The sequence below is a fragment of the Geotrypetes seraphini genome, chromosome 2 (assembly GCF_902459505.1).
Source record: "Geotrypetes seraphini chromosome 2, aGeoSer1.1, whole genome shotgun sequence".
Taxonomy (NCBI): Eukaryota; Metazoa; Chordata; class Amphibia; order Gymnophiona; family Dermophiidae; genus Geotrypetes; species Geotrypetes seraphini.
The window spans coordinates 130,983,939-131,011,709 of NC_047085.1; the positions used below are offsets into that span (position 1 = coordinate 130,983,939).

Below are 27,771 nucleotides of genomic sequence, written 5' to 3' on the forward strand. Positions count from 1 at the left end.
GTAAAGAATGAAAGCTGCCACTTCTGCAATTTAGTGTGGACACACTTAGGGCCATATTCTATATATGATGCCTAAACAATCGGTGCCAAAAAGGACAGCGCTTAGCGCAATTCTATAAAATGCTTCCATAGCTAGGTGCAGTTTATAGAATCACGCACAGTGCCTGTGGCATGTGACTAACATTAGGTACAACCAAGGAACGGGAAGCAGCAAACTCTGCACCAAATCATGAAGAACCACAAAAAGGAGCAGAAAAAAACCCAGACCTTCAAGCTTTAAAAGTCACTTTAATAGAAACCATGCAGAGTAAAAACTAAAAACAGACCCGACATGGACCATGTTTGGGCTAAAAAAACAAACCAACCCCTGCATCAGGGATCCTCAGACAGAATCCACTTGAGAAATGAAGAAATCCTAGAACAAAGAAGAGCTTTAACAACATCTGAACAGCCGAACGGAGCTACCGTAAACAGATGCTCTTCTTTGAACTAGCTTTTGCTCATTTATTAAGTGTATTCTTTCTGAGGAACCCTGATGCAGGCTACCAGATTTGGATATTTTTGCGGTCAAAAATGGAGAACAAAGTTAGGTGTTCTAAGGTTGGACGTCCAAATGGGTCATTTTCAAAAAAAGATATTTGGATGTCTAGGAGTTTTGAAAATGGACATTTTTCTGCCCTGACTTTTGGATGTCTTGCAGAAAACGTCCAAAGTCAGACTTAAAACATTCTATCGAAAATGCCCCTCCATATAAATAACAATAAAAAAAATGATAATCAAAACTGACAACACAACCCTATGGCAGCATAATTCAAAAATGCAAAATTTCTATCGATGTGTTTTTAGGTCTGGATTTGAATGTTTTGTATAATATCTGAAGCTCAGATGACTGGGTAATGAACTTCATAGTGAAGGAGCTAGCAAAAATGCTGCTCTGCTTGTTGATGTTAAGCCAATCATGTGGCAATGGTAAGAAGATTTCCCTACTACATGTATAATATCCTACTAGGGAGATTTATATAATAATCTGTGAGGATTAATAATAATAAACTTCAATACTCATAGCTCTAATGGATTTCAAAAATATGCAAATTACAATTGTAAAGTGTTCAGACCCATATCCAAATACATCTGTGATAACTACAGCCTATGGCTGTTGTGGGACCATCAATGCTCTTTACTGTCCCAAACCACTCACTATTTTTTAAAGATGTTACTAGATATGTATAGTGGCATAGTAAGGGAGAGGGGCAGACAGCCCCAGGCGCCATCTTGGTAGGGGCACTGGCACATCTCGGCCCCCCCCCCTCATGCCACACTCTCGCCCTCCCTTCCCCCTGTAGCTCTTTAAAATCTTTCCCAGCGCGAGTAACCACTTTAGCCTGCTGCTCGCACTGGCCTGGCTCCCTCTGAAATCACTTTGGGTCATTAGGCCAGGAAATGATGCCAGAGGATAAGCCAATGCAAGCACGAGTAGCAGGCCAGAGAAGCTGCTTACACCGGCAAGGATTTAAAGAGATACAGGGGTGGGAAGGAAAGGAGGGAGAGAGTGTGGCGTGAGGGCGCAGAAGGAGCAGGGGGTGGAGAGGAGGGTGTGGAAGGAGTGGGTGGGGTGGAGAGGAGGGCGCGGGGGTGTTGGAGCAGAAGGAACGGGGAGAGGAGGGTGCGGAAGGAGTGGGTGGGGTAGAGAGGAGGGCGTGGGGGTGTTGGAGTGGAAGGAATGGGGTGGAGAGGAGGGTGCGGAAGGAGTGGGTGGGGTGGAGGGCGTGGGGGTGTTGGAGTGGAAGGAACAGGGGTGCAGAGGAGGGTGCCGGGGGGGGGCACCACCGCATCAGGCTTCTCCTACCCTCGCTACATCACTGGACATGCAATTAGTATGTCATGGTTCCACATCATAGAGAGGAGGCTTTTTAGTCCTGGAAAACCCAGACGACACCGAGGAGGAAAAGATAGGCAAGTGGGTGGACAGAATGAACATAAGGGAAGAAAAATGAAAGAACTTGAAACAAAAAATTAGAAAATTGGTCAAGAGTTTGGAGAATGAGCTTCAAATGCCAAGATGTATAAGGCTTGCATAGGTGGGGACAAATTCAATAGCCATGTATTTATATAGAATAAGTCAATAATGAATGACCTAGGGCTAATTTCTTAATTGTGGGTGAGTGTCAGAGGGGTGGGGTTTGAGTTATGGATTACGGGATCCTGCATGATCTTTTCCCCAGGATGACAGAGAACTAATCAGCATTTGATCCAGAGATCAATAGCACAAATGGAACAGATTTTTTGTAGTTAGATTTAGTTGTATCCTATTGAGGGTTCTGTGAGAAGTAGACTGTGCCATTGAGAAGAGTTGGATAAGTGGAACTGCTAAGTTTCCATGAAGTATGTGGTGAATGATGCATGCTGTTTTGAATTTTATTCACAATGGCATGGGTAACCAGTGCAGTTACATATTCATTGTGGATATCTTGAAAACTGAGAACTGAGTTGAGAACTTCTGCTGAGAATTTAGCAGAAGTACGTACGTAAAAAATGTGAATGTCAAGCATGTGCTACCTGACTAAATACAAAAGGCACCAATTATATTTGATAACTACTTTGTTGTTGTAATTTAACAAATATTATAGAGTGAATTTCTCCAAAAATCAAAGGATATGTACTAAGGTGCTCATTGTAAGGAATGCAAATGGTTTCCAGTTAAGAAGCTGCATTAGGGTTGCTTCCTGTATTATGAAGTTAAAACAGAAAAATTAATATATTGTAAAGGAGTAGGGTGTATCCATTTTTGGAGATGTCATAATTTTAAAAAGCATTAGTTTAAAAAAAATGGTACAATTTCATGTGGAAAATCAACAACTAACTTTACATTTTGTATAAGTTATTTACCTAACTGGAAATTATGCAAAGATATACAGATTACTGAAATATATTTAAGTGCTTCTTTTACCTCAGTTATAAACTTTTCTTACTTATTTACCCATATTGACAGTTATCAAATTACTTTCATTTTCTCATTCACAGATTTTTAACATGGGGGTCACCATAGCGATAATATAATATTGAAAATGTCCAAAAGAAAAACAAGACTGCAAGTTTGGACTCATTTACATCATTTGGTGGGATCAGGAAGAGAAATACCTATAGCTGAACTACTAACTGTCAGGGATCTTATTAGATATGGGTTGTTATTTGAGAGACATCAGTGATCAAGGCAGATGAAATGACAGCACTGATGACCTGATCAATGACCTAACAACTACTTTACTTGCTCACTGGTATTAAGCAAATCCGAAATTCAGTGGTCCTGTTATAAACAGCCATGTTAGGATTAAAGCAAAGTTGAAAATCCATGTGGGAAAAAGCCAGCAAAGGCAGAGCAAAACTGGAAGAAAAAGACAGATTTATGGAGAAACGAAACGCACTGATGGATATACTTACCTGCAAAGGGTTGTACCGATGTGGGATGCAATTCCACCTATGTCAGTGGAATATACATATTTTATGACTGCAACAGAGAAGAAAATTCTTGTGATTAAGTTAGCTTTTATAAAAAGTCAAAGAAAGTTGGGAATGCTAGAGCTCATCAGATTGACCTATCGACCTTCCTGAGACCAGAAGACAAAGACTACAGAAGGAAAGTTAGGCAAAAAGGATAAAGAAAAGTGGAAAATGAAGAGAGAAAAATACGAGAAGAAAAAGAGATGATTGAGAGATTTATGCTTTACGTAGAACAGGAAGATTCAGATGACATAGCCAAAGAACCAATGGTGGAAGCTCCTGTCCCTCTAGAGCAGTGGTTCCCAGCCCTGTCCTGGAGGACCACCAGCCAGTCAGGTTTTCAGGATAGCTCTAATGAATATGCATGAGAGACATTTGCATATAATGGATGTGATAGGGAAGCAAATCTGCTCCATGCATATTCATTAGGGCTATCCTGAAAATCTGACTGGCTGGTGGTCCCTCCAGGACAGGGCTGGGAACCACTGCTCTAGAGAAGGCTAGAAGATTCCAAAATATAGCACTGAGAATATAACCAACATAGCCCTTGCCAGTTAAGACGCCATACTGGACTGAAAGAGACGGTAGAGATTGCTACTGCTGTGTGGATTGATGCAGGACTCATCACTCACTCGGACACTGCTTTGATTGATCACAACAAGGTGAAGAGAGCTCAGGCGAGAATCATGAAAACCTGGGTATACAGTTTGAGGAGGAATTGCAGAAGAATGGCATCAGTTGCATTTTCTTTGATGGTCATCGTGATACCAGGGTCATGTTAAAGGTAGAAGAGAATGGAAAAGGTTCCTAGGTATGATGAAAGAGGAATATTATATAGTTTGTATGGAGCCAGGAGGCAGATATCTGTGGCATTTTGTTCCTGCAAAAGCAACTAACAAGAAGACTCATGCAAACTTAATTGCTGATAATTTGGTTGCATGGCTAAGAAAAAGAGAAGCAGACTAAACTCTTCAAGTTATTGGAGGTGATTCCTCTAATGTAAATATTGGTTGGGAAGAAGGAGTGATGCATTATGTTGAGAAGCTACAAAGGAAGTTAGTGTGGATTGTCTGTAACCTGCACACAGGCAAACTACCATTCAGGCATAACATTAAGCAACAACAAATGGACAAGTCCCATTGGAAAAATTCTGCTACTGAACTGGAAATAGATCCTGATTTTACCAAGATATCTGTTGGTTTTGATCTTTCTCTGTTTAGTGATGATGTGATCAAAGCTATGGCTATAGAATTGTAACTACCATTAGAACAGGTGTCTTGCCAAAGGATCTGGCTCTGTTAGAAATAGGACCTGTGTCACATAGCAGATGGCTTACAACAGCTCTAAAATTCATGAGAATATGGATTTCCAAGCATAATCTGAGGTTGAGGTTTACATGGTAAACTGGTACAATCTAAAATTAATAGCAACTGGACACCAAGTCCCAGGCATCTCCTCTGCAACTGTTGAAAGAACAGTGTGAAGAGGTAAGGAAGACAGCTTGGTGAGGTCAGCTTGATATGACTTATTCATAAAGTAGGCAGATACGACCATGTTACCCCTCTTCTAAAAGAAGCATACTGGCTCCCTATTACTCACCGCATCACCTTTAAAATTATCTTACTATCCTTCAAAATAAAGCTCTCTCATTTGCCCTCATTCCTTGATAAACTTCTCATTCCCTACTGCTCTTCACGCACTCTAAGATCAACCGATCAAAAACTTCTATTTATCCCCACTATCAAAGACTTCTACAATACACGTAAAGTAAATTTTGCAGTAACTGCCCCTACTCTCTGGAATTCCCTGCCACAGCAACTTCGTGACGAATCACGACTTGATAAATTTAAGATAGATTTAAAAACGTTTTTATTTCGCGATGCCTTTGCTTTCACTTAGAGCCATCTTCTCTATTTACCAACAATAACCGCTTTCTTTAAAGCGCCCCTCTCCATTATGTTTTATCCTTACCCCACTATCTCCATTTTCTTCTCAAATATGTAACTTCACCCTCCCTTCCCTCTTATCCTCACGGTCTAGTTCGTCTTGTGATGTTATATGTATATACACAATGCCTCTTTTTTTTATTTTTAGTTCTGATTAGTTTCTCTTTCTTTTAAACATATTGTTAACCTGCCAGATATTAACTTGATGGTTGGTATATCAAAATTAATAAAACTTGAAAACTTGATAAACTTGACCACAATGATTATTATGCAAGCTATGTTGTGCAGTAAAGGAGAACAGAAGAAAAGAAATACAGTGGAGAAGATATTGAAGAAAAAAAATGAAGATGAGAATACATAGCTTGGAGACAGCAGGGTGAGACCCAGGAAAACGCCTATACTCTTTAGTACCAGCTCTCGCTTCTCAAACCCTTAACTCTTGTGAAGCCTTGAAACACCAAACGCTTCTTTTGAAGTGATCTCTACCCTAATGTCTCACTACTCCCCATTTACCTTCATTTTTTACTAATTTTACTTTGATGTATTTAAAAAAAAAAAAACACATTACCTCCCCAACTTCCCTTTTGTTCCATGTATGTCAATGTGAATCCGTCTATTGCTTTTATTTATCTTTTTTTATTGCTTTCATCAATCTCATTATATTGTACACCGTTTAGACACTTGCTTTGATAGACGGTATATAAAAAAAAATAATAATAACTTTATTCTTCTATACCGCCATAGTCATGAGACTTCTAGGCGGTTCACATCGAAGAGAGCTGGACAGTCAGCGACTTACAATATGCAGTTAGTCAGAGAATTACACTATTAAAGTAATGCGGAATCTTTAAAGGCAGCGAATTACAATATACAGATTGTTAGAAATTGTTAAGAATTTCAGACTTATACCCAGGAGTGGACATATTTGAAATAATAGAAATTGATTTAGTGTTTGGTGTAGATACTTTTTAGGTGATATTTCTGTCAAATAAGGCAGTTTTTAATAGCTTTTCAAAAGGCGTTATAGGTCAGTCTAGCTCCATTAATGTAGTTGTCTAGCCAGTGTTGTTTGTTTGCTTGGTACATAAAAGTTCTATCCAGAAAGGTTTTGTATTTACAGCCGGTAATGCTTGGGTATGCAAATAGATTGCAGTTTCTGGTTTGTCTTGTAGGGCTATATAGTACAAAGTAAGGTAGCAGGTAGGTAGGAGCTAGTCCCCAAACAAGCTTGAAACATATGCAAGAGAACTTGAATATTATTCGCGCCTCCATTGGCAGCCAGTGTAGCAGTCTGTAGTAGGGGCTAACATAGTCGCTCTTTTTCAATCCAAATATCAAGCGGACCGCTGTGTTTTGAACAATTCTAAGTTTCCTCACTGTTTTTTTGGGTATACCCATATAAACGATATTGCAATAGTCCAGTGTAGCAAGCACTAGCAATGATACTTGACCATCAACACTGCGGTAACCCCCCCCCCCCCCCAATTATTTGACTGGAGCTCTGGAGTCTCTGAGCCCCTCTTACCTGTATCATAACAGCAGAGATCAAGGCCTCTGAGCAAGCCCATGATGGTTCCAGAACAGCCACCACAACCAGTCCATAGAAAGGTATGTACAAATGACAACTGAGGCTGCTGGTCATGTGTACAATCAGGAGGAGGGAACATTATATTAGAGATCAGATGGTCAGAAGGGAGCTCATGAGCCGAAACAGAAGATAAACAAGATATGGCCTCATTGCTGGATTTTGTTAAACAGTAAATTAACTGCATAAATGACAAGATAAATTATGTGGCCACGGATGTAGTTCAGACTATTTGTACATTCAATTAAATATTACTTTTAATTTCTACATATTTCAACTGTAATTTATGAAGACTCACTTTAAGCAGTTTCTAAAGATAGCTTTAACAAAACTGCACATAAGTTTGAAGAAATAAAAATCTGCCCCTAAAATTGCTGCCAAATTATGGATTGCTCTACCAGCAGATCCTGTTTCCATTTCTATCAGAGATATTACCAATTGTTCTGCAGATGTCTCTTGATGTGATTATTCTTCGCTCACAACTTCCTTGCTTTGCAGAATTAGACAGTCCACCTAAACTGATAGACTTCCTGATTGCTATTGGCATCCTTCATATTTTAAAGAATTGGAAATCTGCTCAATTTCTGAACTACACATTCTGGTGGAATTCTATTTGTCTTTATAAAAGATATGAACAAACTGCCGCTCCTAAAGGAGTCACCTTCTCATCAACATCGCACTGTCAAGCACCCTGGGCTTATTTAGATCATTATGTACAGGAAAACCTCACTCATGTTTCTTAATTGACAAATGTTTATTTCTCCCTCTTTTATGCCTCATTTCTTTTCTTGATTTGCTCATATATTTCATTAGTTTAGTTATAACACAGTATTTGCTGCTGATATTTGTATTTTACTGGATTGTGGATGTGTTCCTTTCGACGGTTTTTGTACTTGTCAGAATTCAATAAAAATATTTTTCAAAAAAAAGAAATGAGCCTCTCCTTGCCTGTGGAAAACATAAGACCGAATTCTTACCGAGCCAGCTAAGCAGGTAGTGACTCAGACTTTTTAGATACTGCAAATTTAGATTTAGATAATTCAGCATTTAAGAAGCGTCTCCTCTTTCATTTTATAAAAATGCCTAACATATAGGAAGCAATGTTTTTCTCTCTTAATAAAGAAAAAAATTGGCATTTTGGATATGAAATAGTCTATAAAAGTATAAATATTTTATGAACGTGTATATTGTACAGTGCTATATTTTGTAACTTTGTTTGTTGACTGACTTAAATTGCGATTTGAGGCAGGCGGCTCCCCTAGGACAATGCTTGGCTGATTGATCAGAAGTTCTGCATTTGGCATAAGCCCTTGTACACTAGCTCCAGAAATAATATTTCTCTCTTTTACTACAGTGTGTGTACCTGAAACCTCAGAAGGTATTCTCATACTTCCAGGGAGGCTATCAATGGGTGTAAATAGCCTTTCTGTCACTATCACGTTCTGTCCATCTGTTAAATCAGGTATGCTCAAACTGGCCTGTAGACCAGAGGTGGGTGCAAGCAACCTCTCTGTCACAACAACATATTGTGAATCTGGTCGTTCGTTCACGGCTAGTAAGCCGGGTAGACCAGAATCAGTTTTGATTAGCCTCTCTGTCACAACAACATTCTGGCCTTTTGACAAATCAGGAATGTCCACTATGCCTTGAAAACCAGAGGCAGGACCAAGCACCCTTTCAGTTACCACAACATTCTGCTGCCGGAGAGGGTCAGGAATAATTGGGGTGGGATTTAAAGTTGGGCCAGTAGTATAGGATTTTTCTGTCACTAGGATGCTACCGTGAACATGTGGATCAGGTATAGGTCTAGCAAACTGTATGCCAGACCTAGAGGATTCCTCCGTATACATAGTTTGCTGAGTCACCATCTCTGGTACTTTAACAAGCTCAGGAGCATGGATGCTAGATTCGAAAACAGAATAGGTGTTTTCAGAACTAACAGCCCTTTGCTGCTCACCAGCATGCACACTTGATGCAGATACCACCTTTCCTGTTGTACTAGGAAGGTCAACATGCTGTCCGTGGGAACTCTGCCAGCTTATTTCCGTATCTGTGATCAGCTTCTTGCCTAGGCAGATTTCTGCCAGAGTCTTAAATTTGGGACCTAGATTATCCAGAAGATCCTCCTCCAAATCATCATCTACAAAGCTGCAGCAGCCAACAGAGCCGGGGGGAGACTCCATCCCTTCTTGGCAATAAACTAGGAGACAGTCTTTTGCAGGTTGAGCTTCATCTTCATCAGCATAAGCTAATGCTTTCTAGAAAAAGCACAGGAAGTAAAGAACAGATTAATTGCAAATCCCTTAAATACTGTACAGCTTTTAATTTTCTAGAGCAATATTTCTCGCCCGCAAGAACAAATCATTCTTGACATTACTAAAAACCACACCATCAATAAATTGTATAAACAATCTGAGAAATGTTTCTATAGCTGGCTACAAAGGAGGAAGATTTTTATCAGCAGGTACAGACGGTTAGAGGATTCCCCGATTTACTAGTTGGTTGATAAAAAAAAAAAAAAAAAGACACTTTTTAGCTAAAAGACATTGATAATAGAAGCATGAATTCACAGTATCCTGGGGAGGCCATCCAAATGGTTTTCTTGCAAAAATGAAGCCTGTAGAGGCTAAAAATAATTTTAAATTTAAAATCGGGAAAATCCAAGATAGCTGCTGCGGGTGCTTTTTTTTTTTTTTTTTAAGAAGAAAACAGCCCAGGAAAAGTACAGGAACCCTTAAAATACAGCAATTTTAGGGGTGGGGGATCAGGGCACACTTCAAAACCTCTGAAAACACATTTTTAGAGACCCCCTCCCCCCCAAATCGCTGATTCAATTTGTGAGCTCCATGTTCACTGTGCCATGTACTGCTGTGTACTGCTGCAAAGGAAGCTGAAACAGCTTACAGGGAGATATTCTGCCTCTACAAGCATGTAAACTGGACTGCTGGTCTTCTGACTGCTCTCCCCCAGCCCAGCACAATTGGGGACTTCCACCACCCTTGGATACACCACACACACGACATGGCAGAGGAACACAGCTGCTTCCGATCCTGGGAACACCTCCATGGAGCCACGCAGCCTGTGTTTAAACCCACTAGTGAATGAACCTGGGGTGAGCAAGCTCCTAAGGGAATGGTCCCTGAGCCCCAAGTTGAAGTGCAGGCAGACAATCCTCTGGAAACAGACTTTCCGCAAAGTCTGTGATATCTCGCAGCCAGAGCTGTCCCCACAGGAAACCTCTGCAACGGAAGTCACGAACAAAAGGACTGAGTTTAAAGAAAACCAAACACGAGAAGAAAAGACAAGCTCCTACAGTCTGTCTTGTAGGAAAGAAACTGGACTCCTGGGGGGCATTCCTGAGGTAAGAGGGGAGGGGCTCAAAACTTTATATAATTGAGGCTTCCTACAAGCTGTGTGGTTACCATAGGAAAACCCACTTATCCAGGAATAGAGCGGAATTGTAGAAGAATTGTTTACATTATCTGCCAAGTTAGTTAATTACATAAAAAAAAATGTCCAAAGGTAAAATTCCAAGATTAGTAGAATATACATAGGTGAGTTTTCTACTAGGAAATACTGGAATTTTATCTTTGGACATTTTTTGGTGCCAACTTTTGTTTTTATTGCAAGCTGCTTGGTTTAGTTAACATCATTGCTTAACACGTGGAGTTGACCACTGCCCCATGCCTTTCCCAAAGGAATTAAATTTGAACTTTGTGTGTTAACATTAAATACAAAACCTTAATGAGGTTCAATACATAGGCCTGTTAGTGTCTAAATGAATTATTAGCTAAATCCTTAAAAATAGCCTGCCGTTGTATCGGGCGATGGTGCGTCCGCATCTGGACGCATCTGGAGTACTGCGTCCAATATTGGTCGCTGTACCTTAAGAAGGATATGGCGTTACTCGAGAGGGTTCAGAGGAGAGCAACACGTCTGATAAAAGATATGGAAAACCTTTCATACGCTGAGAGACTGGAGAAACTGGGACTCTTTTCCCTGGAGAAGAGGAGACTTAGAGGGGATATGATAGAGACTTACAAGATCATGAATGGCATAGAGAGAGTGGAGAGGGACAGATTCTTTAAACTTTCGAAAAATAAAAGAACAAGAGGGCATTCGGAAAAGTTGAAAGGGGACAGATTCAAAACGAATGCTAGGAGGTTCTTCTTTACCCAACGTGTGGTGGACACCTGGAATGCGCTTCCAGAGGGCATAATAGGGCAGAGTACGATACTGGGGTTCAAGAAAGGATTGGACAATTTCCTGCTGGAAAAGGGGATAGAGGGGTAAAGATAGAGGATTACTGCACAGGTCCTGGACCTGTTGGGCCGCCGCGTGAGCGGACTGCTGGGCACGATGGACCTCAGGTCTGACCCAGCAGAGGCATTGCTTAAGTTCTTATTGCAGTCTAACAATTTATAAGAATAGCCCGAAATCATTTTTATACTTGAAATCTTTATCCACAGAGGCTTCTCTCCCTCGGTGTCTCATGTCACTTTGTTCACTCATTTTGTTAAGTGAATCCGATGGTGATGTGACAGCATTACTTTTCAATTAGATTCCAAAGAGGAAAAGTCTTGAGGGCAAGGCTTTTACAAAGCAGACGGATGGGGGGGGGGGGGGGGAGGGTGGCAGTTTTTAGTATTTCACCTGGCATCCAATTTTTGCCACCTAGGTAAAGATAAATTTCCAGCCAAAAAAGGGTAGTAAGCTTTACAGAGGATAATTCCCTTAAATTTGGCTAGCTAAAAACTAGGCTGCCTAGATTAGACCCATTACTATATAATCTTTAGGTTCCTAAAGGTTCAGCTAGGGTTGATCATTAGGACTAGGCGCCTAACTTGTCTATCCCTGAGCCATCCACTTTTTCAGCAGTTAAAATTTAGTGAGGAAAAAGTGTCTACATTTATTTGCATGGCTCCATTACCCCTTCCCCCGCCCAACCCCCCAACCCCCCCTCCAAACAAACCATACTGCTGAACAGGGCTGATCTAGACAGCTAAACTTTCAAAGTCAGTCAGCTAAATTTGAAAAGTGTCTCTTATTTGACTAGCAATTAAAAAGGGTTTGAAAGCAATTTATGAAAATATTCACCTTCACTTATTTTCTCTTAAAAATTTTTTTTAAAAAAATACTATGTAAAAGGAAAGATCGACTTAAATAAATTCCATCTTAATTTTTTAAAATGTCTATATTAATAACATACATCAGCAAAGTAGCCTTTTAGGAATTCTTCATTCAGTGCGCCTCCAGCAGCACTTCCTGTCTTCAGAGTTTTCCCAGCTAGAACTCCAATGGCGGTAGCACATCCAGCAGTGGCAGTGCCATACTCAGCTCTGGAAAGCAGATTTCTGCTGTGCTCCTCCCGTCTCCTTTCTATCTCATAACTGTTACTGTACATTCCTCTGGTTTCATACATTCCTCTGCCATTAGCTTCCATGCCATTTCCAATAAATCCCCTAGCATTTCTCATTTCTGCTCCAACTCGTTCAGCGTTTTCACTTGATACCAGAGAAGTAAAAGCTGTCTACAAGAAGAGACAAAATGAGAAAGCTAAAATATATTGAAAATAATTTTATAACAGGGCAACCAGATCCTAGAGAGGAGCTAGGTGCTTACAATAGTCCTATTTTACAGGGAAAGCGATTACATTTTTACCCTTATAAAAATAAGCCCGAGTACACCCAAAGGATGCACAAAGTTGGGTATCTATGAATTTCATAAAAAGCAAAATAGGTGCACTAAGGGGGGAGGAATTCATTAATAGGCGCTAATGATTAGCACACACTAAGGGCTCCTTTTACAAAGGTGTGTTAGCGTTTTTAGTGCGCACTAGCTGAAAAACTACCGTCTGCTCAAGAGGAGGCAGTAGCGGCTATTCCACACATTAAGGCCCTAACGCACCTTTGTAAAAGGAGTCCTAAATGCTAAAGATGCCCATTATATTCCTATGGGTATCTTTAGCTGTTTGTGCCCATTGATGAATTCCCCTCTAAATTGCAAACAATGGTTTCAGGGACACAAAAGTAGGCACGCACATCAAATTTTTGGATGCAGTACTCCAAGGGTATATTTCTGCAATTACAATCGGCATTTTAGGCACTAAAACTCTTTAATTACATTACCTCCATAATGTATAGAAATGCATGGGAATCCAGCCCCCATCATTAAAGTACTCATGATCAAATACAAAACTTTTACCAGAATTAGGTTTTGCACAAAGTAGCAAGGTACCCTTTTGTGTAGAACTCTTAACCATCAAATTATACAGAATGGTTTCTTTGTTTTGGAAGTTATTTTGGGCTTAAATCCAGTGGCCTCTTCCTTTCCATGACATCACAATGAACACAAACATTTATCTTATAAAATAAAAGCGCCTTGCTATTTACAATTTTAACCAGTTATTACCTGGACCCCTATTGCCAGCAACATTTTCACACTTGCAATAGCAATGTAGCTGGATTATTGAAAATATCAAAACCAGTATGGCTCCCAGTTCACTAAATCATCTACACCCCTCCCCCGTTCCAGCAGGGGAGAGAACTACAGGAGGAGCAGCGCTGACGGTGCTCAGCACCAACTGCCAGTTTCACTAGTGGCCAGATCGGGAGCCTTTTCCAGCAGGGCTCCCGACACCATCTTCACTCCTCCTCCATTCCATCAGGGGAGAGCCGATAGAGGAGAGCTGCAGTCCGATGCTCAGACCAACGGTCAGTTCGGGAGCCCATTCTAGCAGGGTACCCGACACCATCTTCACTCCTCCCCCATTCCGAAGGGTCTACCTCTGAGGATCTCGCATCATGTGCGGCAGCGGTGGAGATTACCTTGCCAGAGATGTCGCCTGTTCTTGGAGGAAACTCGGGACCCAGATGATAGCCATCGGAACTGGGGTTGAAGGCAGTTAAAGAATAGAATGGGAATGGTGGTTGAAGTGAATTGGGGTGGAGATGGAGGTGGGTATGGAGAGGGAAAGGGATATGATGTATTCCGGAAAGGCATTTAAGATCTGGTGTTAAATGATCATAATAATTACAAGTCAAAGATCTTGATGCCTTTTTTGGAGTGTGTTTCTGTTTCTCTCTATGCTTATTTTTATCTCTATTTTGTTTACTTTAATTATTATTTTAATTCTATCTTTAAATTATTTATTCATTACTTGTTGGAATATTTCATTTCTATCTCTATCTATCTCTTTCTTTTTATTTTTCATACTGTATTAGTTAGATTGTGAGCCTTTGGGACAGTTAGGGGATTTCCAAGTACCTATCTTATTTATTTAGTTTTTATTTATTGTATCTTTAATGCATCATTTTTGTAAACCGCTTAGAAACCTCATGGTTATTAGCGGTATATAAGAATTAAATTAAATTACTGCTCATGAAGGAATAACAGCATTAGAAAATGATATGAGTGAAAGCTTTTTTACAGTGCATGTCTACAAAAGTCAAGATTTAAAATGAAACCTCCATGTGCTCATAGACATAAACATTTCTTGTTTATTTGGGGGACCTATTTGGCTTCCTTGTCATCTAGAGGTCGTAGTTTAATATTAAATACTATCTTTTAAGGAGGTCTTATGGGCAACGAGCTGTTCCTTGGGATCAGATACTGCTTTCTTTTCTAATTTTAGTTGGGGAAGAGTTTTTGCTTGCTGTCCAGAGGCCACAAGTGTATGGGCCCCTGGAAGGGTTTTGACCTTTTGGTCGCCTTCTGGAATGCCTTTTCTTTCTCGTCCCCTCATTTGGGGGTTATTTTTTTTTTTTGGGGGGGGGGGTTTCCCAAAAGGGGAATTGGTTTGTTGGGGAAGGGTTTGGATAAGGAGGGGAGGAATGTATAACACATTGTACATTGTTGGATCCTTGTTTGGTTAGACTCTGTTCTGGTTTCTGTTTGTCTTCGATTCAAATAAAAAAATATTTGAATATACAATGAAACCTCCACATTGATCAGACACTTGATATACCAGAATTTTATCTTCTAGCACAAAGAATGCTTAAAAAACCCTCAATCCTTTGTACACCATCTTGGGTGAATCTATTCATACAGGTGGCTAATACTACTATTATTAATACTAATACTGTTACTTCTATTACAAGTACTAATAGAAAGCTTATATTCTGCAAGTTACCATTCATCTGGATATACATAGATCACAAAAGAGACAACTAGCAATTTCTAGGATAAAGAGTCCAAATCGTGGAGTACATTTTCAGAAAAAAAAGATCCAGCTGATAGAAGTTTCATTAAAAATAAAAATTTTTTAAAAAAGTTTCCATTTTTCTTCAAGATATAATGTAAACAAATTGAATTCCCATAGGGTCCCTTTTACAACACTGTGGTAGTGATTCTCACACGGCATATGTGATGCAGCCCTATTTAATTCCTATGGGCTGCATCACATTTGTCGCATGGGAATCACTACCTCAGCTTTGAAAAAGGGGCCTATAGTAAACAATTCATTCCATATTTAATGTTGCTTGATGTACAAAGAATTTATTCAAAGATTTTTCTTTTACAACGGTGTCAGGAAAATGATGCAGGAATTGCCCCTTTTGGGTAATAAATCCTAATAAACTGACCTCGTTTTGCGAGGTTCTCAAGAGCATTTCTTAGGATATTTCTGGCTGCCCCAAGCTAACACCCAAACAAAAAAAATATGCTATTATATTTACCATGTCTTCCGGTTGCGCTCCTTCATTATTCCAGCTTCGCAGCGTTTCCATAGTGCCATCAGCTATTGCTATGATGCCTTTACTTCCACCGCCACAATAACACAACAGCAACAGAAGGGGTACCACTGCCAGAGAATTGGGGGGGGGGGGGGTTAAACTTATGGCAACATTTGGTATGGAATTCATTTTTATTAATTTATGTTTTTTGAAACAATCTGAACAAATGAAAACCAAATTTTGCAAATAATTTCCCTCTCCAAATGCTATTACATTTCACCCCTTCCCTCCCTGTTCCCCTTCCTTTCCGTCATCCATAACAGCAAGAAACTTAGCCCCTTATCTTGTCCTTCCTTTTTTCTCTCTCTTCTTCAGAGCTCATTCCCCCCACCCCCCTCCGGGGTGCCCAGTTACCCTTTTCTTTACATGCTCATAAACCCTCTAAAAACTCTCCATTGTGTAGTTTAGCCAACAACCGGTACTGGCACGATACCAATTCAAGCCATGATAAGTAGTATGTAAAAATAAAATCAGAATAAAAATACGTTTGCTCACTTAATCTTAAAAATATTAACCAAAACCAAACATGTATCATTCAGACTCAAGGTAACTTAAGAAACTTATAAAAACAACTGCATTCATCTAAGCTTCATCAGGTAAGCGAGATGGAGATTATACCACTAACACACACATGAAGGTTGAAATCTATTTACAAATTTTTTAAAATGTATTTTAAAACCAATATATTGTTCATGAGTTGACATTAATATCACCTCTGGGTCATTTACTTGGTCCCTCTATACTAGAGAATGACACGGTGATAAAATTCATCACCGTTACCGTCCCCGCGGATAACCGCAGGAAACCATCTTCATGTCATTCTTTAAAGAGAGAGGGAAGAATCAGAGTATGAATGGCCATAACCTCTGACCCACAAGCTTTACTTTGAAGAATGCTGGTGTAGAAGGACTGAGGTTGAAATAGACACTAGAAAATGACATGGGATTATTTCCTGCGGTTATCCGCGGGGACGGGAACGGTGATGAATTTCGTCACTGTGTCATTCTCTACTCTATACCTCTACATACTATTGAAACAGAAGCAAGTGAAACAGAAAGAGAATATCACTGAACATACATTTTTCTGCTTGTCACAGTTCAAGTTGAATACAACTCCCACCACACCCAAGCACAAGAATTCCTTACTTAGTCAAACAGGCTCTAAAACAGACCCTTAATATCAATTAAGTGTGGCAATCTGAGATAATTTAAGAAAGCACGAGTTTGCTTACTTAATTTCAAGGATTAAATATTATATTTAGTTTGGATTATATGTTATGATACCCTATGATGCTAATACTTCCTCTTGTTTGTGATGTTTTTCTTTAAAAATTTCAATATAATATTAATGAAAACAACAAAAAAAAAACCCCAGACCCTTAATTCAGAGACAGTGGAGTATATGTACTATCCCATCCTGTCAGTAACATGGTAGTGGTTCCAAGTGTTCACCCTTACATGGTTCCTTTTTCCCTCCTCCATAAATAAGGTAAAGTCTAGCAGAAGGAAAAGGGGAAGAGGTAAGCTACTAGTATTCGTGGGCATGCCACTGCACTATATTTTCAAGTAGCAGCCAGAAGGGGGACAATTGTAGGACACTGTAAGATAGGCCGCAGGAAGGGTATAGCTATAAAATAGGGAGCCCTAAGAGGTTGCACTAGAGAATGACATGGGGAATCTGTCCCCGTCACTGGACCAACGTCCCATTCACCGCCCCGTCCCCACAGCATCCACCCTTCCCTCTCGCCACCTCACCGCCCTTCAGCGGCCCGAGAATCTCCCTCCATCCCCCTTACCTTTGCGGCGCGTTAGTAAAGAATTGAAACTTAAGGGAGGGAAGGTACACGTTCACCGATCGTGGCAACCCTCCCTCCCTCCGGCCAAATCTATCTCCCTCCCTCTCCCTTACCTTTGCGGCGCGTTAGTAAAGAATTGAAACTTAAGGGAGGGAAGGTACACGTTCACTGATTGTGCGTGGCCCCCTCCCTCCCTCCGGCCAAATTTATCTCCCTCCCTCCCCCTTACTTTCATGGCGCTTTCGTAAAAAACTTACTGAAGCCGGCGAAGCCAACCTGCCTACAGTCACGTGTGTGTGTGGGCGGACACTTCTCCTCTGACACAGCTTCCGCCCACACACACACGCGACTGCAGGCAGGCAGGCTTCAGTAAGTTTTTTATGAAAGCGCCGTGAACTTAAGGGGCAGGGAGGAAGATAGATTTGGCCGGAGGGAGGGAGGTGACTGAGCGCCTTCCCTCGCTTAACTGCAGGGACAAGGCCATTCACCGCTCCATGGGGCGGTGGATGGCTTTGTCTCCTTGCCAGCAGTGAGCACTTTTTCCTCCCCACCATTTCGGCGGGTTACCCGCGGCAAGCTGCAGGTAACTGCCATCGTGTCATTCTATGGTTTGCACCTTTTTCCTTATCCATCCATGCTTGGCATTCTCCTTACCCACCCACCCACAGATTTAATTTTATCATGAGCAAGAATTTGCTACAGCTGGAAAAAACTGCAAGCCCTTTGTTGCATTAATTGTTCGGAACTAGTATGTCTAGAGTGGATAGAAAAGCAGGTCAAATTCTGGTGGTTAGACATTGTGGTTTCCACCTGGATTGTGGTAGCCTTGTGTGTTGGGATGTAGGATGTAGTGAACTGAGCATGCTTGGGGAGTGCCAACATTGGCTACTGGAGGCACCCCATAGATTTACTCACTCCTGAGGCAGTAAATGGAGGAAGGAGGAAACTTTGGTAGTGGGTTTCTTCAACTGGCAGGGCTTTGACATTCCCACCAGCAAAGATATGATACCTATTGTAGGGAGGGGAGGGAGAGGAAATATGTGCCCCCAGTCCCCTCCTGTTCCTCCTCAATGGACTGCTGGCTATGCCCCCACTTTTAATCATGCAATTAAAAATTTTAATCAAAATGTAGCCCTAAAATAAAGAAAAAAATAAAACAAACCACACTAGCTTCTTAGCAGAGCTGCAAATACCTATGCATATCTGTAGTCCACTAAAATGCAAGTGGATTTTTCTATCATATTGAAAGAATGGCACCAAATTTTATTCAATGAATGATGTGAAATGATTAACCTATGAAAATCATACTGGCAAGGATTCCATAATCTGGTGATGCTTTTATCAAGCTCAGTATTTTTTAGGATATGTTACAGATTGTACATTGTGATATTGGACCCCCTTCCTTTTCTTTGTTTTTCCCCTTGTGGGCTATTCAGTGATAATAGTTGTATAACTATTTTTGTATATAATATAAAATTTCCTTTATATTTTTTGAGTGCTATTTTATAACAAGTGTGTTCTTGTTGAGAAAACTAAATATTTTAATAAAAAAGGATGTTACAGACCCTGATGAAGATTGTTCCAAACATGGCCACGTTGGACATTATGTATGTTTGATGTTAAAAAAAGATTTGGAATTTGATACCTATTGTCCACTCGCCCGTTATGGATCCGAACCTCTTAATCCTATCTAGTTGCCGAGATGTGTTGATGGTGTTGCCCAATAAGAGGCGGGGAAGGGGGTAAAGTCAACAACTTATTCATACAGTATTCATGCTTGGTTCAGGTTAAATTATTTAAGCTAATAAAATTACAGTCCTTGTTAACCCAATAATGGTGAGTATACGATTTTTGTGAGGAGGATACTGGTGAACTCTGCTCATATTGTAAAACAGTTTTTAAGGTAATTTTACTTACACAATAGCAACAAAAACGCCAAAATCATTAGTCCAATAGCTCCAGCTCCCAAACTGGCACTTCCACCGCTTAATCTTTCACTGCAACCACCTCCAGGAGAACATGTGCAAACAGTAAACTTGAGAACCTGCTTCTCAGGGCAGCTGAGTCCTTGCATATCTCTTACTAGAATTTGAACTTCATGGTTGTTATACTGAAGATTCTGTGGTAACAGCTGTATGCTTTTACCTTTGGGGATTGAGATAATATACATATATTCAATGAAAGAAGATCAGCAATTTTAGGGTGAGAAATAGTTTACAATGAAATGAAGGATGTAACTCATTTTAGGAGCATTATTTCACTCGTTTTCCTAAAAATGGGAGACCATGATCCACAGAGATAAAGAAATAATGGCCAAAAGTGAGGTACTAGAAATTCACGTGGAGGAGAAAATACTTGGAAGGAAGAACAAAAAGATGAGTCAATACAATTTCACCAGGATATCGAGTGTATTGAGTGTTTCATCACAGAAGACCACACTTGAAATGGGTAGCAAGGAAGAGTGTTGCTAAGACCATGAATACTACTTGAACAGGAAAGAAACACAGAAGAACATGGGCATTTCTCTATGTCTCGAATGGATGACAAGAGGCAGGTTAAGCTGAGGAAATATTGGACACCAAGGGAATAACAAAATGTACTAGTATTCATCTCTGCTACTATAAAGCTCCAGTTTTTGGGTATCAACATAAAACCATCATGGCTAAACATCTTTGCTCTAGAGCATCCTCATGTTAAATAAAGCACCTTACTGCAAACAAAAATACTTAATGTTAGCAGAATACAAGGTTAGCAGAATACAAGGTTAGCAGAATACAAGCACACTGTTGTAGACTGCTTCCTTGATATTTATAAGTCTTTAATAGCTGGGGGTTGGAGGAATAACTGTCCTCTCTAAATGACAAATTAATAAGTACAAAACCAGTGCATTTTTATAACAACTTTAAAGGTTTCCAATGCTAATATTTCAGGAAGATGCCCACATGGCAAAATGTTGACATGAAACCAAATGGTGTCATTTGAACAAAAAGTTAATTCTTACTTACCATCTTTATTTCCAATTAACCAGTCTTTTGCAGCTCCTACTGGCTCATCAACAATGGTAAACGTGAAAGGAGCACTATTTGGAAAGGCGTCTTCATCTTTAGCAGTAATATTGATGAATTTAGCATCATGACACACAGACTGTATAGAGTTCACAATGGTTGGACAATTATCATTACTATCTTCAACCCGAATTTCAATTGTTCCTGTTGCAGTCTTACCTGGCAGGTCTGACGAACAGAAAGGTTATAACAATTAGATTCTAATCCATGAATAATGCCTAGTTTTATACAAAAGCTGATATTAAAGGTTCAGGATTCATTTTAAATTAATGAAATATTTTGGAGTAAGTAAAATCCTTGACTACATTTCCAAAATCAAAGACTTCCATGACCCCTATACTTTTATAGACTAAGGGCCGGATTCTGTATAGGACGCCGGTCCCGGGCATCCTATACAGAATCGGGCTTACACCCGCCCAAAGTTAACCCAATTCTATAACTGATGTCCATGTCGCAGATGCTGGTTACAGAATCGGGTTTAATGTGCCCAACCTCCCTCCCTGGACCCCCCCCCAACGGCCCCCCTGAAGATCACTGGCAGGAGGTTGCCCAACTCCTCCTGCCGGACCCCCAACGCCTCTCCCCCTAAGATCGTCGGCAGGAGGGTGCTCAACCCTTCCTACCGACAGAACCCACGCCCCCTGACGATCGCCGGCAGGAAGGTGCTCAACCCTTCCTGCCAATAGAACCCCCCCAACGATCGTGGCAGGAGGGTACCCAACCCCTCCTGTCGACCCCCTAAATGCCCCCCTAAGATCACTGGCAGGAGGGTGCGCAACCCCTCCTGCCGACCCCACCAATGGCCCTCCCGACGATCGTGGCAGGAGGGTACCCAACCCTTCCTGCCGACCCTCCCAATGGCCCCCCATAAGATCGCCGGCAGGAGGGTCCCCCCAAGCAGCAGAACCCCGATGACCTCGCCAACCCATCCCCCTGTGCGGCATCTATCCATCTTTCCCTCCCATCTCCCTATGCTGCAGAACCCCGACGGCCCTCCCACTGCGAGAGCACTGAACAGGCTGCTTCACGGCCTTCCTCACTGGGTCCTTTCTTGTGCCGCAACCCTGATGACATCATCGGTGATGTGGCAAAGGGATGGGAAGGCCCCGGCGGGGAAGGCCACGAAGCAGCCTTTTCAGTTCTGCTGCTGCTGCTTGGAATGGAGGTATGTCGGCCTTGCTGTGGGAGGGTCAGTGGGGTTCTGCAGCACGGGATGGGAAGGAGGGATAGAAAGATGCTACGCAAGGGGATGGGTGAGAGGGGAGGAAAGATGCTGCACATGGGGGGGGGGAGAGAAAGCGCTGCCGCTGGCATATCGGGGAGTATTGGGGACATTCATGAGGGGCTTCGGGGGTTGATCCAACTAGGGCTTATTTTCAGGGTAGGTCTTATTTTTGGGGAAACACGGTAGGTCAGGTATTTTGTACCATCTACAAACAATGCTAACATTATGTAACAGAAAGTGGACCATCTTTTGCTATGAAAATTAGCATGACCAGACACAATGACAAAGTTTTCAATACCTTCACTAATAGCCAGAATTTTTGCAATGTAAGTGCCATTGCGTACATATGATGACTCCCGATCAGGTATTTTTAAAAGACTCATCTCAGAAGTAGTCATATTAATTGTGAACCAGTTATCTGGGTCAGACTCTTTTGCATATCTGTGGAAAAAGGAAAGACGATAGTGACATCCATCAAATAAGAGGGATAAAGGCAACTTTAATTTGCTTACTTTTTAAAATAGAACCAATTGCTCAGAAAGGTTAAAAAAAAATTGTTACTAGACAGTCTTAGGCTTTGCATATGCTTCCTGAAAACAGGGCTTCACAGCGGGCACATTCTCTCTCCATAGCTGACTGAAGGTATACATATTACAAAGTCCCAATTAAATCAAATACCATCAGGTTCAAAAGGGAATCACATATGCATTCCATGTGAACTATTCTTAAGCATAGGCAAATGTATTCAGACCATCTGTTGCTCAATGGCTATGATTTTTTGAATCGAAAGAGAGCAAAAATCAAAGTGAAAAAACAGTAATTCTTAAAATGTTTTTATATACTGCAAAAGGAGAAATGAGTCTTACCTGCTAATTGTCTTTTCTCTAGACAAGTCTAAATGTGTGATTTGCTGCCTCCTACCAGAAGATGGAGACTGAGAACTACTACTACTATTAATTATTTCTAGAGTGCTACCAGACGTATGCAGTGCTGTACAGAGTCACAAAGGAGACAGTCCCTGCTCAAAAGAGCTTACAATCTAAAGTTAAACAGACAAGATAAAGAGGATGCCAGGTTGGGGGAAACAGGGGGGAATGGTTAATCTGCCAGCTAGGGTGGTGAGCAGTGGGGAGCAGGCAATGAATTGAAGGCTAAATCAAAAAGGAGGGGTTTCAGTCTGATTTTAAACAAGGTAAGGAGACTTGACCGATGAACTCTGGTAGTTTATTCCAGGCATACGAAGCAGGAATATCGGTGGACAATTTAAGTTGTGCTGTTTGCTGGAGCTTATGCGGATCCTTGCTGCCTTGATCCCCTCCCTTCCCCACCAAGGCACATCATCTATCCTGAAAGTACCAGAAGGCATTTTCTAAGGGCAGCTGCTAGGGGTAGGAGTGATTGGAGTGTGTTCCTGCCCCTATTGGGTAAAGGAGATGGGACTTTATATATTGCCTTTTCTGTGTGGTTTATTTATTTATTCAATTTTCTATACTGTTCTCCCAGGGGAGCTCAGAATGGTTTATATGAATTTATTCAGGTACATCACATTTTTCTTATTGACTGCGAAACCAGAAGTTCAACGCAGTTTACAAAAAGTTATACAAGTAAACATGTTACATGAAATAAGATGATTCATTAAACAGTCAAATATTTAGAAAAAAAGATAGGTCTTCAATTGTTTTCTAAAATGGCCATAGGAATGGGTAGTAAGCAACAATATTCAGAATTTGTTGTCATGAAGAGCTGCCTGAGATGCCAAAGTATGATTAAGAAATTTCTTACTCCTGCAACCCTGGACAGATGGAAAATTAAACAAAGGATGAGTTCTTCTACTATGTCTGTATGATGCTAACGAAAATCTATTGACTAAGAAGGAGCTGTACCATAAACAGCCTTGTAACAGAAACAGCCTGGTTTAAACAATACCCGGGCCTCCATTGGCAGCCAATGCAATTCGTGATAAAAGGGTGTAACATGATCAAATTTCTTCAGGCCATAAATCATTCTGACCGCTGTATTCTGTATTATTGTAAGTCTTGCTAATTCTTTCTTGGTGACTGTCAGATAGATATTACAATAATCGAGAAGACTCAGTAGTAACAATTGAACCAGTAATCTAAAAGCAGTAAATTCAAAATAAGATCTAATTGTTCGCAATTTCCATAACGTGAAGTGGCATTTATGCACTACAACATCTATCTGAGCGTACATTGTAAGATGCTGGTTTAAAATAACTCCCAAAATTTTAATCGTTGGATGAATTATATACCTAGTTGAATTTATACTAATAGAAGGTTCAGAAGAAATATTACTAGCAGTCGCCACAAAAAACTTTGTTTTGCCAGAGTTTAGTTTGAGGTACTCAGGCATTTTTTCCCTATCTGTTCTGGTGGGCTCATAATCTAATGTACCTGGGGTAATGGGGAATTAAGCGATTTGCCCAGGGTCACAAGGAGCAGTGTGGGTTTGAATCCACAATCTGACATCACCTTTAAAGTATCCTGTTCATTTCTCCACTACTCAGTATTTCAATTACAAAGCAGATAGGACCAAAACCACTGTCTTCAAAAATGCAGAAACAAGCAACAATTTTCTAAATTAAAATACAGATTACAAACCAAACTATGCAACTGCATCCCAGATTTGTAGATGGCATAACTATATACATATGCATTCTTCTTTTACTTCCATATAACCTAAAACAGGGAGGTTCTGAACTGGCCTGGAGGGCCAAAGGTAAAGCAAAGCAAATCAAATTAAAAGGTAAGATGTGTGGGCAAAACTAAAGCAGTACTCTTGTGGGTGCGAAACAGAAAGCCCAGGCCTCAAGACCAGAGCCACAAAGGTTGCATCTCAGGATGCATTTATATCCTGCCTGTAGTGTTGCACAAAGGAATTATTTCCACAGGACTTCACTACTAGGCCTCTGGCAGCTCAGTTTCAATATTGATATGATGTGCTTATAAAATCTATGGCTTCTAGACAATAACATAGTAAATGACAGCAGATAAAGACCTGAATGGTTCATCCAGTCTGCCCAATAGGTACATGCATTATAATCTAATCTAATCTAATCTGGGATTTCTGGGTCACAATATGCCTAACTAGATTCTAGGCAACTTATAATTCAAGAGGGTCACAAAGTGTTTAGGAGATATACAAGATCATGAGGCAAAAGTCAACATGGGTTACAGACAAAGGTGGAGTTAATAAAGTTATATAGAGAGAATAGTCATCATATAATAATTGGCTTGCTCTCAGAGTGTTTAATAGGGAGATGGAGACTTGAGAAAATGTTTGTCTAGTAGTTGAGGAAGCAAAGGAAAAAAATCCAACAAAAACTGCAGTGAAAATGAGTCAACAAACGAAAAAACAAAAAGGACTGCAGACAGAATGTACAATATGCAGGCTATGTTTATTATATCAAATATAAATGCAGTTAAATATTACCACCCTTCAAACAAACCTAAGGACCCGACACGGTCCGTGTTTCAGGAAACACACCTTCTTCAAGGGTCCAGGGTTGTTAAGGTACGACTTAAACCGCAATATAAAAATGATAGTAAATATAGGCCTGTGAAAGCTCTGGGATAATTGCGCACCGACACACTTGGCAAAAAACCTCTTTGTTCTAACTAGGAGGGTTGGGAGAGTTGTCCGTTTCCATAATTTTCAGACATATGAGCTGCTTTAAACTATTTTGGCCGAGCTCGACCTCCGTAGTCTCTGTATCCGATTTCCCCGTACTTCCGGGGTTATCAGCTGATTGTTGTTGGGGGAGGTATAAACCGCTCTAAAAAAATGCCACCGCCATCTTCGTGGAAAAAGTGGTCTATGAGGAAGGTGACTTGAATATGAGGTGGGTTTTATGCCTATCTAAAAGATTTATTTTGCATTTGTGGTATTAGCTAATTTCTGAATACTGTTTTTATCTTTAGGGACTTCCCCTTGAGAAAGCTTAATAGCAAAACATATCGGTGAATTTCATATCCCTGATTCAGACCACAAGTAAAAGCTAAGTAATAGCTAATACAAATTATACTATACTATACTGATGTTATATGAAAAAGAGAAAAATTACAGTAGTCACTTTCAACTTTTAAGTATTAAAAACTATTTAAAAATATTTAAACATATTTATATAAATAGATTTGTGATCTGATGATCATTTAACACTTAAAGCTTAGTGTAATGAAATTCTATTGAACACTAAGTGGTGTTTCTGAGGTTCGTTGAAACTTTGGAAGGGTGTTATATTCTAAGGGATTTTCAAATTTTATTATCCTTACTTTTTGCATTTGATGATTTGTAGGTAACACATAGATGTGGGTGAGGGTCAAGAGACCAAACTAGGCAATTTAGCAGAATGTTTAGATGAGTTATGGGCTATGGGTGTACAGATCTAGCTGCCATCAGGAACCCCTCCCCTCCAAATACCTTTGATCAAAGTGTTTGGAATGGTGGATTTCATTTTTAAGAATGTAACAGCAAAAGGGAAATATGGCAAAGACCTGCTTTTGGAACTTATGGCCTATATACATGAATTGAGACCATAACTTAGTAAAGATCTGATGTTAGTGGCTTATGCTCTTATCATAGGTAAGTCAAGATTATTACAATTTTGTGTTAGCTGGGAGTACTTAAAAGCAAATTTCTAAGTTCAAGCGTGTACAAAATATGATTGCCATTTTTTTGATAGGCTTAAAATTGAATGAACATATTTGCCTGGTGACAACTGAATGATCGTATTTGCCTGGTGAAAGTTGCCAATATAAGAATTCTTTTTAAATGTTTTCAGCACTAGCTCTTCCAAGTACTTGCTGGTAAACCTGAACATTATTATTCAAGATAAGGCACTTTGATCTTCACAAGAAAAATTTATTATGCATTCAGCAAAATGTGGAAACTGCAAAGGCTTTTCTTGTTGTGCTCCAGAACTTTGCAATTTGCTTTCTGTAGTGTAAGATTTGTGGAGATTTATTGCTTTAGGTAGCAGATAAAGACATAGATTTTGTGCTTACCATTTACAACAATGTGATGCAATCAGAAAGCAGGATGCTGTTGTTAGAAAAGGCGACAATTGGGAAGAGGTTTTTGTTATTGGGTTTAATGTTGTAGCGACTGTTCTTGTTTTATATATTTAGTTTTTATACATGTATATATTTTTGTCTTAATTGTATGTTACCTAGAAATTATGGAATATTAACATCTAATAAATATAAGTAAATAATCTTACTTGACATGTTGTGCTATTTTTCCGGTATCTTCATCATGGGCTTGGTATGATCCAATAATTTGCTTTATCACTGTAGTCTTCTTGTTTTCACTTACATAAAACTGTTTTGTTTTAGGCTTGAAAACAGGTCCTTCAAGAACATTTTTCACCTTCACTTTGATTGGAACCACTTTTCCAATGGAGCTGCCACCACCACCACTACTAAGAATAGAACTATGATATGCTGCTTTATTAGATGCAACAACCTTTAGTTCAAGATTTTGTAATTCTTCATAATCCACTTCCTGTTTAGAAGAAAAAAAAAAATATCACACACAGAATCAATCTGCCCTTTCTAGAAAGGACTGCAAAATCCATATATTTTTTTTGCCTCTGAGAACATAGCATAGAGAAAATATTTATTTGTATATAGTTTAAGAAACTAAATTCCCTAGCCACATAAATATAAAAAAATTAGAGAGGAAAACCAGAAATAGACTGAGTATTGTATATTTTCCATCCAAATGGGATCTTTCTCCATCCCCATCCCATCCCTGCAATCTCTGTCCTCCTCTGCACAAGCCTCAAACACTTATGATTGCAAGGTGTTTGAGGCTTGTGCAGAGGAGGACAGAGCTTGCAGGGATGGGGCAGGGACAGAATTCACAAAAGACGGGACGGAAATGGAGACAGATTCCATGGGGACAGGGA

The 27,771-nt window shown here is 40.1% G+C and overlaps 1 protein-coding gene across 1 annotated transcript in view; it reads right to left on the reverse strand.

The window, feature by feature from the left end:
* Positions 1 to 267: 267 nt before the first annotated feature.
* The window catches only part of DSG2 (desmoglein 2), an 81,070-nt gene continuing 53,566 nt past the window's right edge, over positions 268 to 27,771 (reverse strand). The window contains exons 9-15 of the mRNA XM_033933774.1: positions 27,082 to 27,365; positions 22,144 to 22,286; positions 20,561 to 20,788; positions 19,473 to 19,700; positions 15,704 to 15,828; positions 12,238 to 12,558; positions 268 to 9,286 (exon numbers count right to left, since the gene is read on the reverse strand). Coding sequence (XP_033789665.1) covers positions 8,201 to 9,286; positions 12,238 to 12,558; positions 15,704 to 15,828; positions 19,473 to 19,700; positions 20,561 to 20,788; positions 22,144 to 22,286; positions 27,082 to 27,365 — 2,415 coding nt within the window. The 3' untranslated portion in view covers positions 268 to 8,200. The remainder of the gene's footprint in view (positions 9,287 to 12,237; positions 12,559 to 15,703; positions 15,829 to 19,472; positions 19,701 to 20,560; positions 20,789 to 22,143; positions 22,287 to 27,081; positions 27,366 to 27,771) is intronic.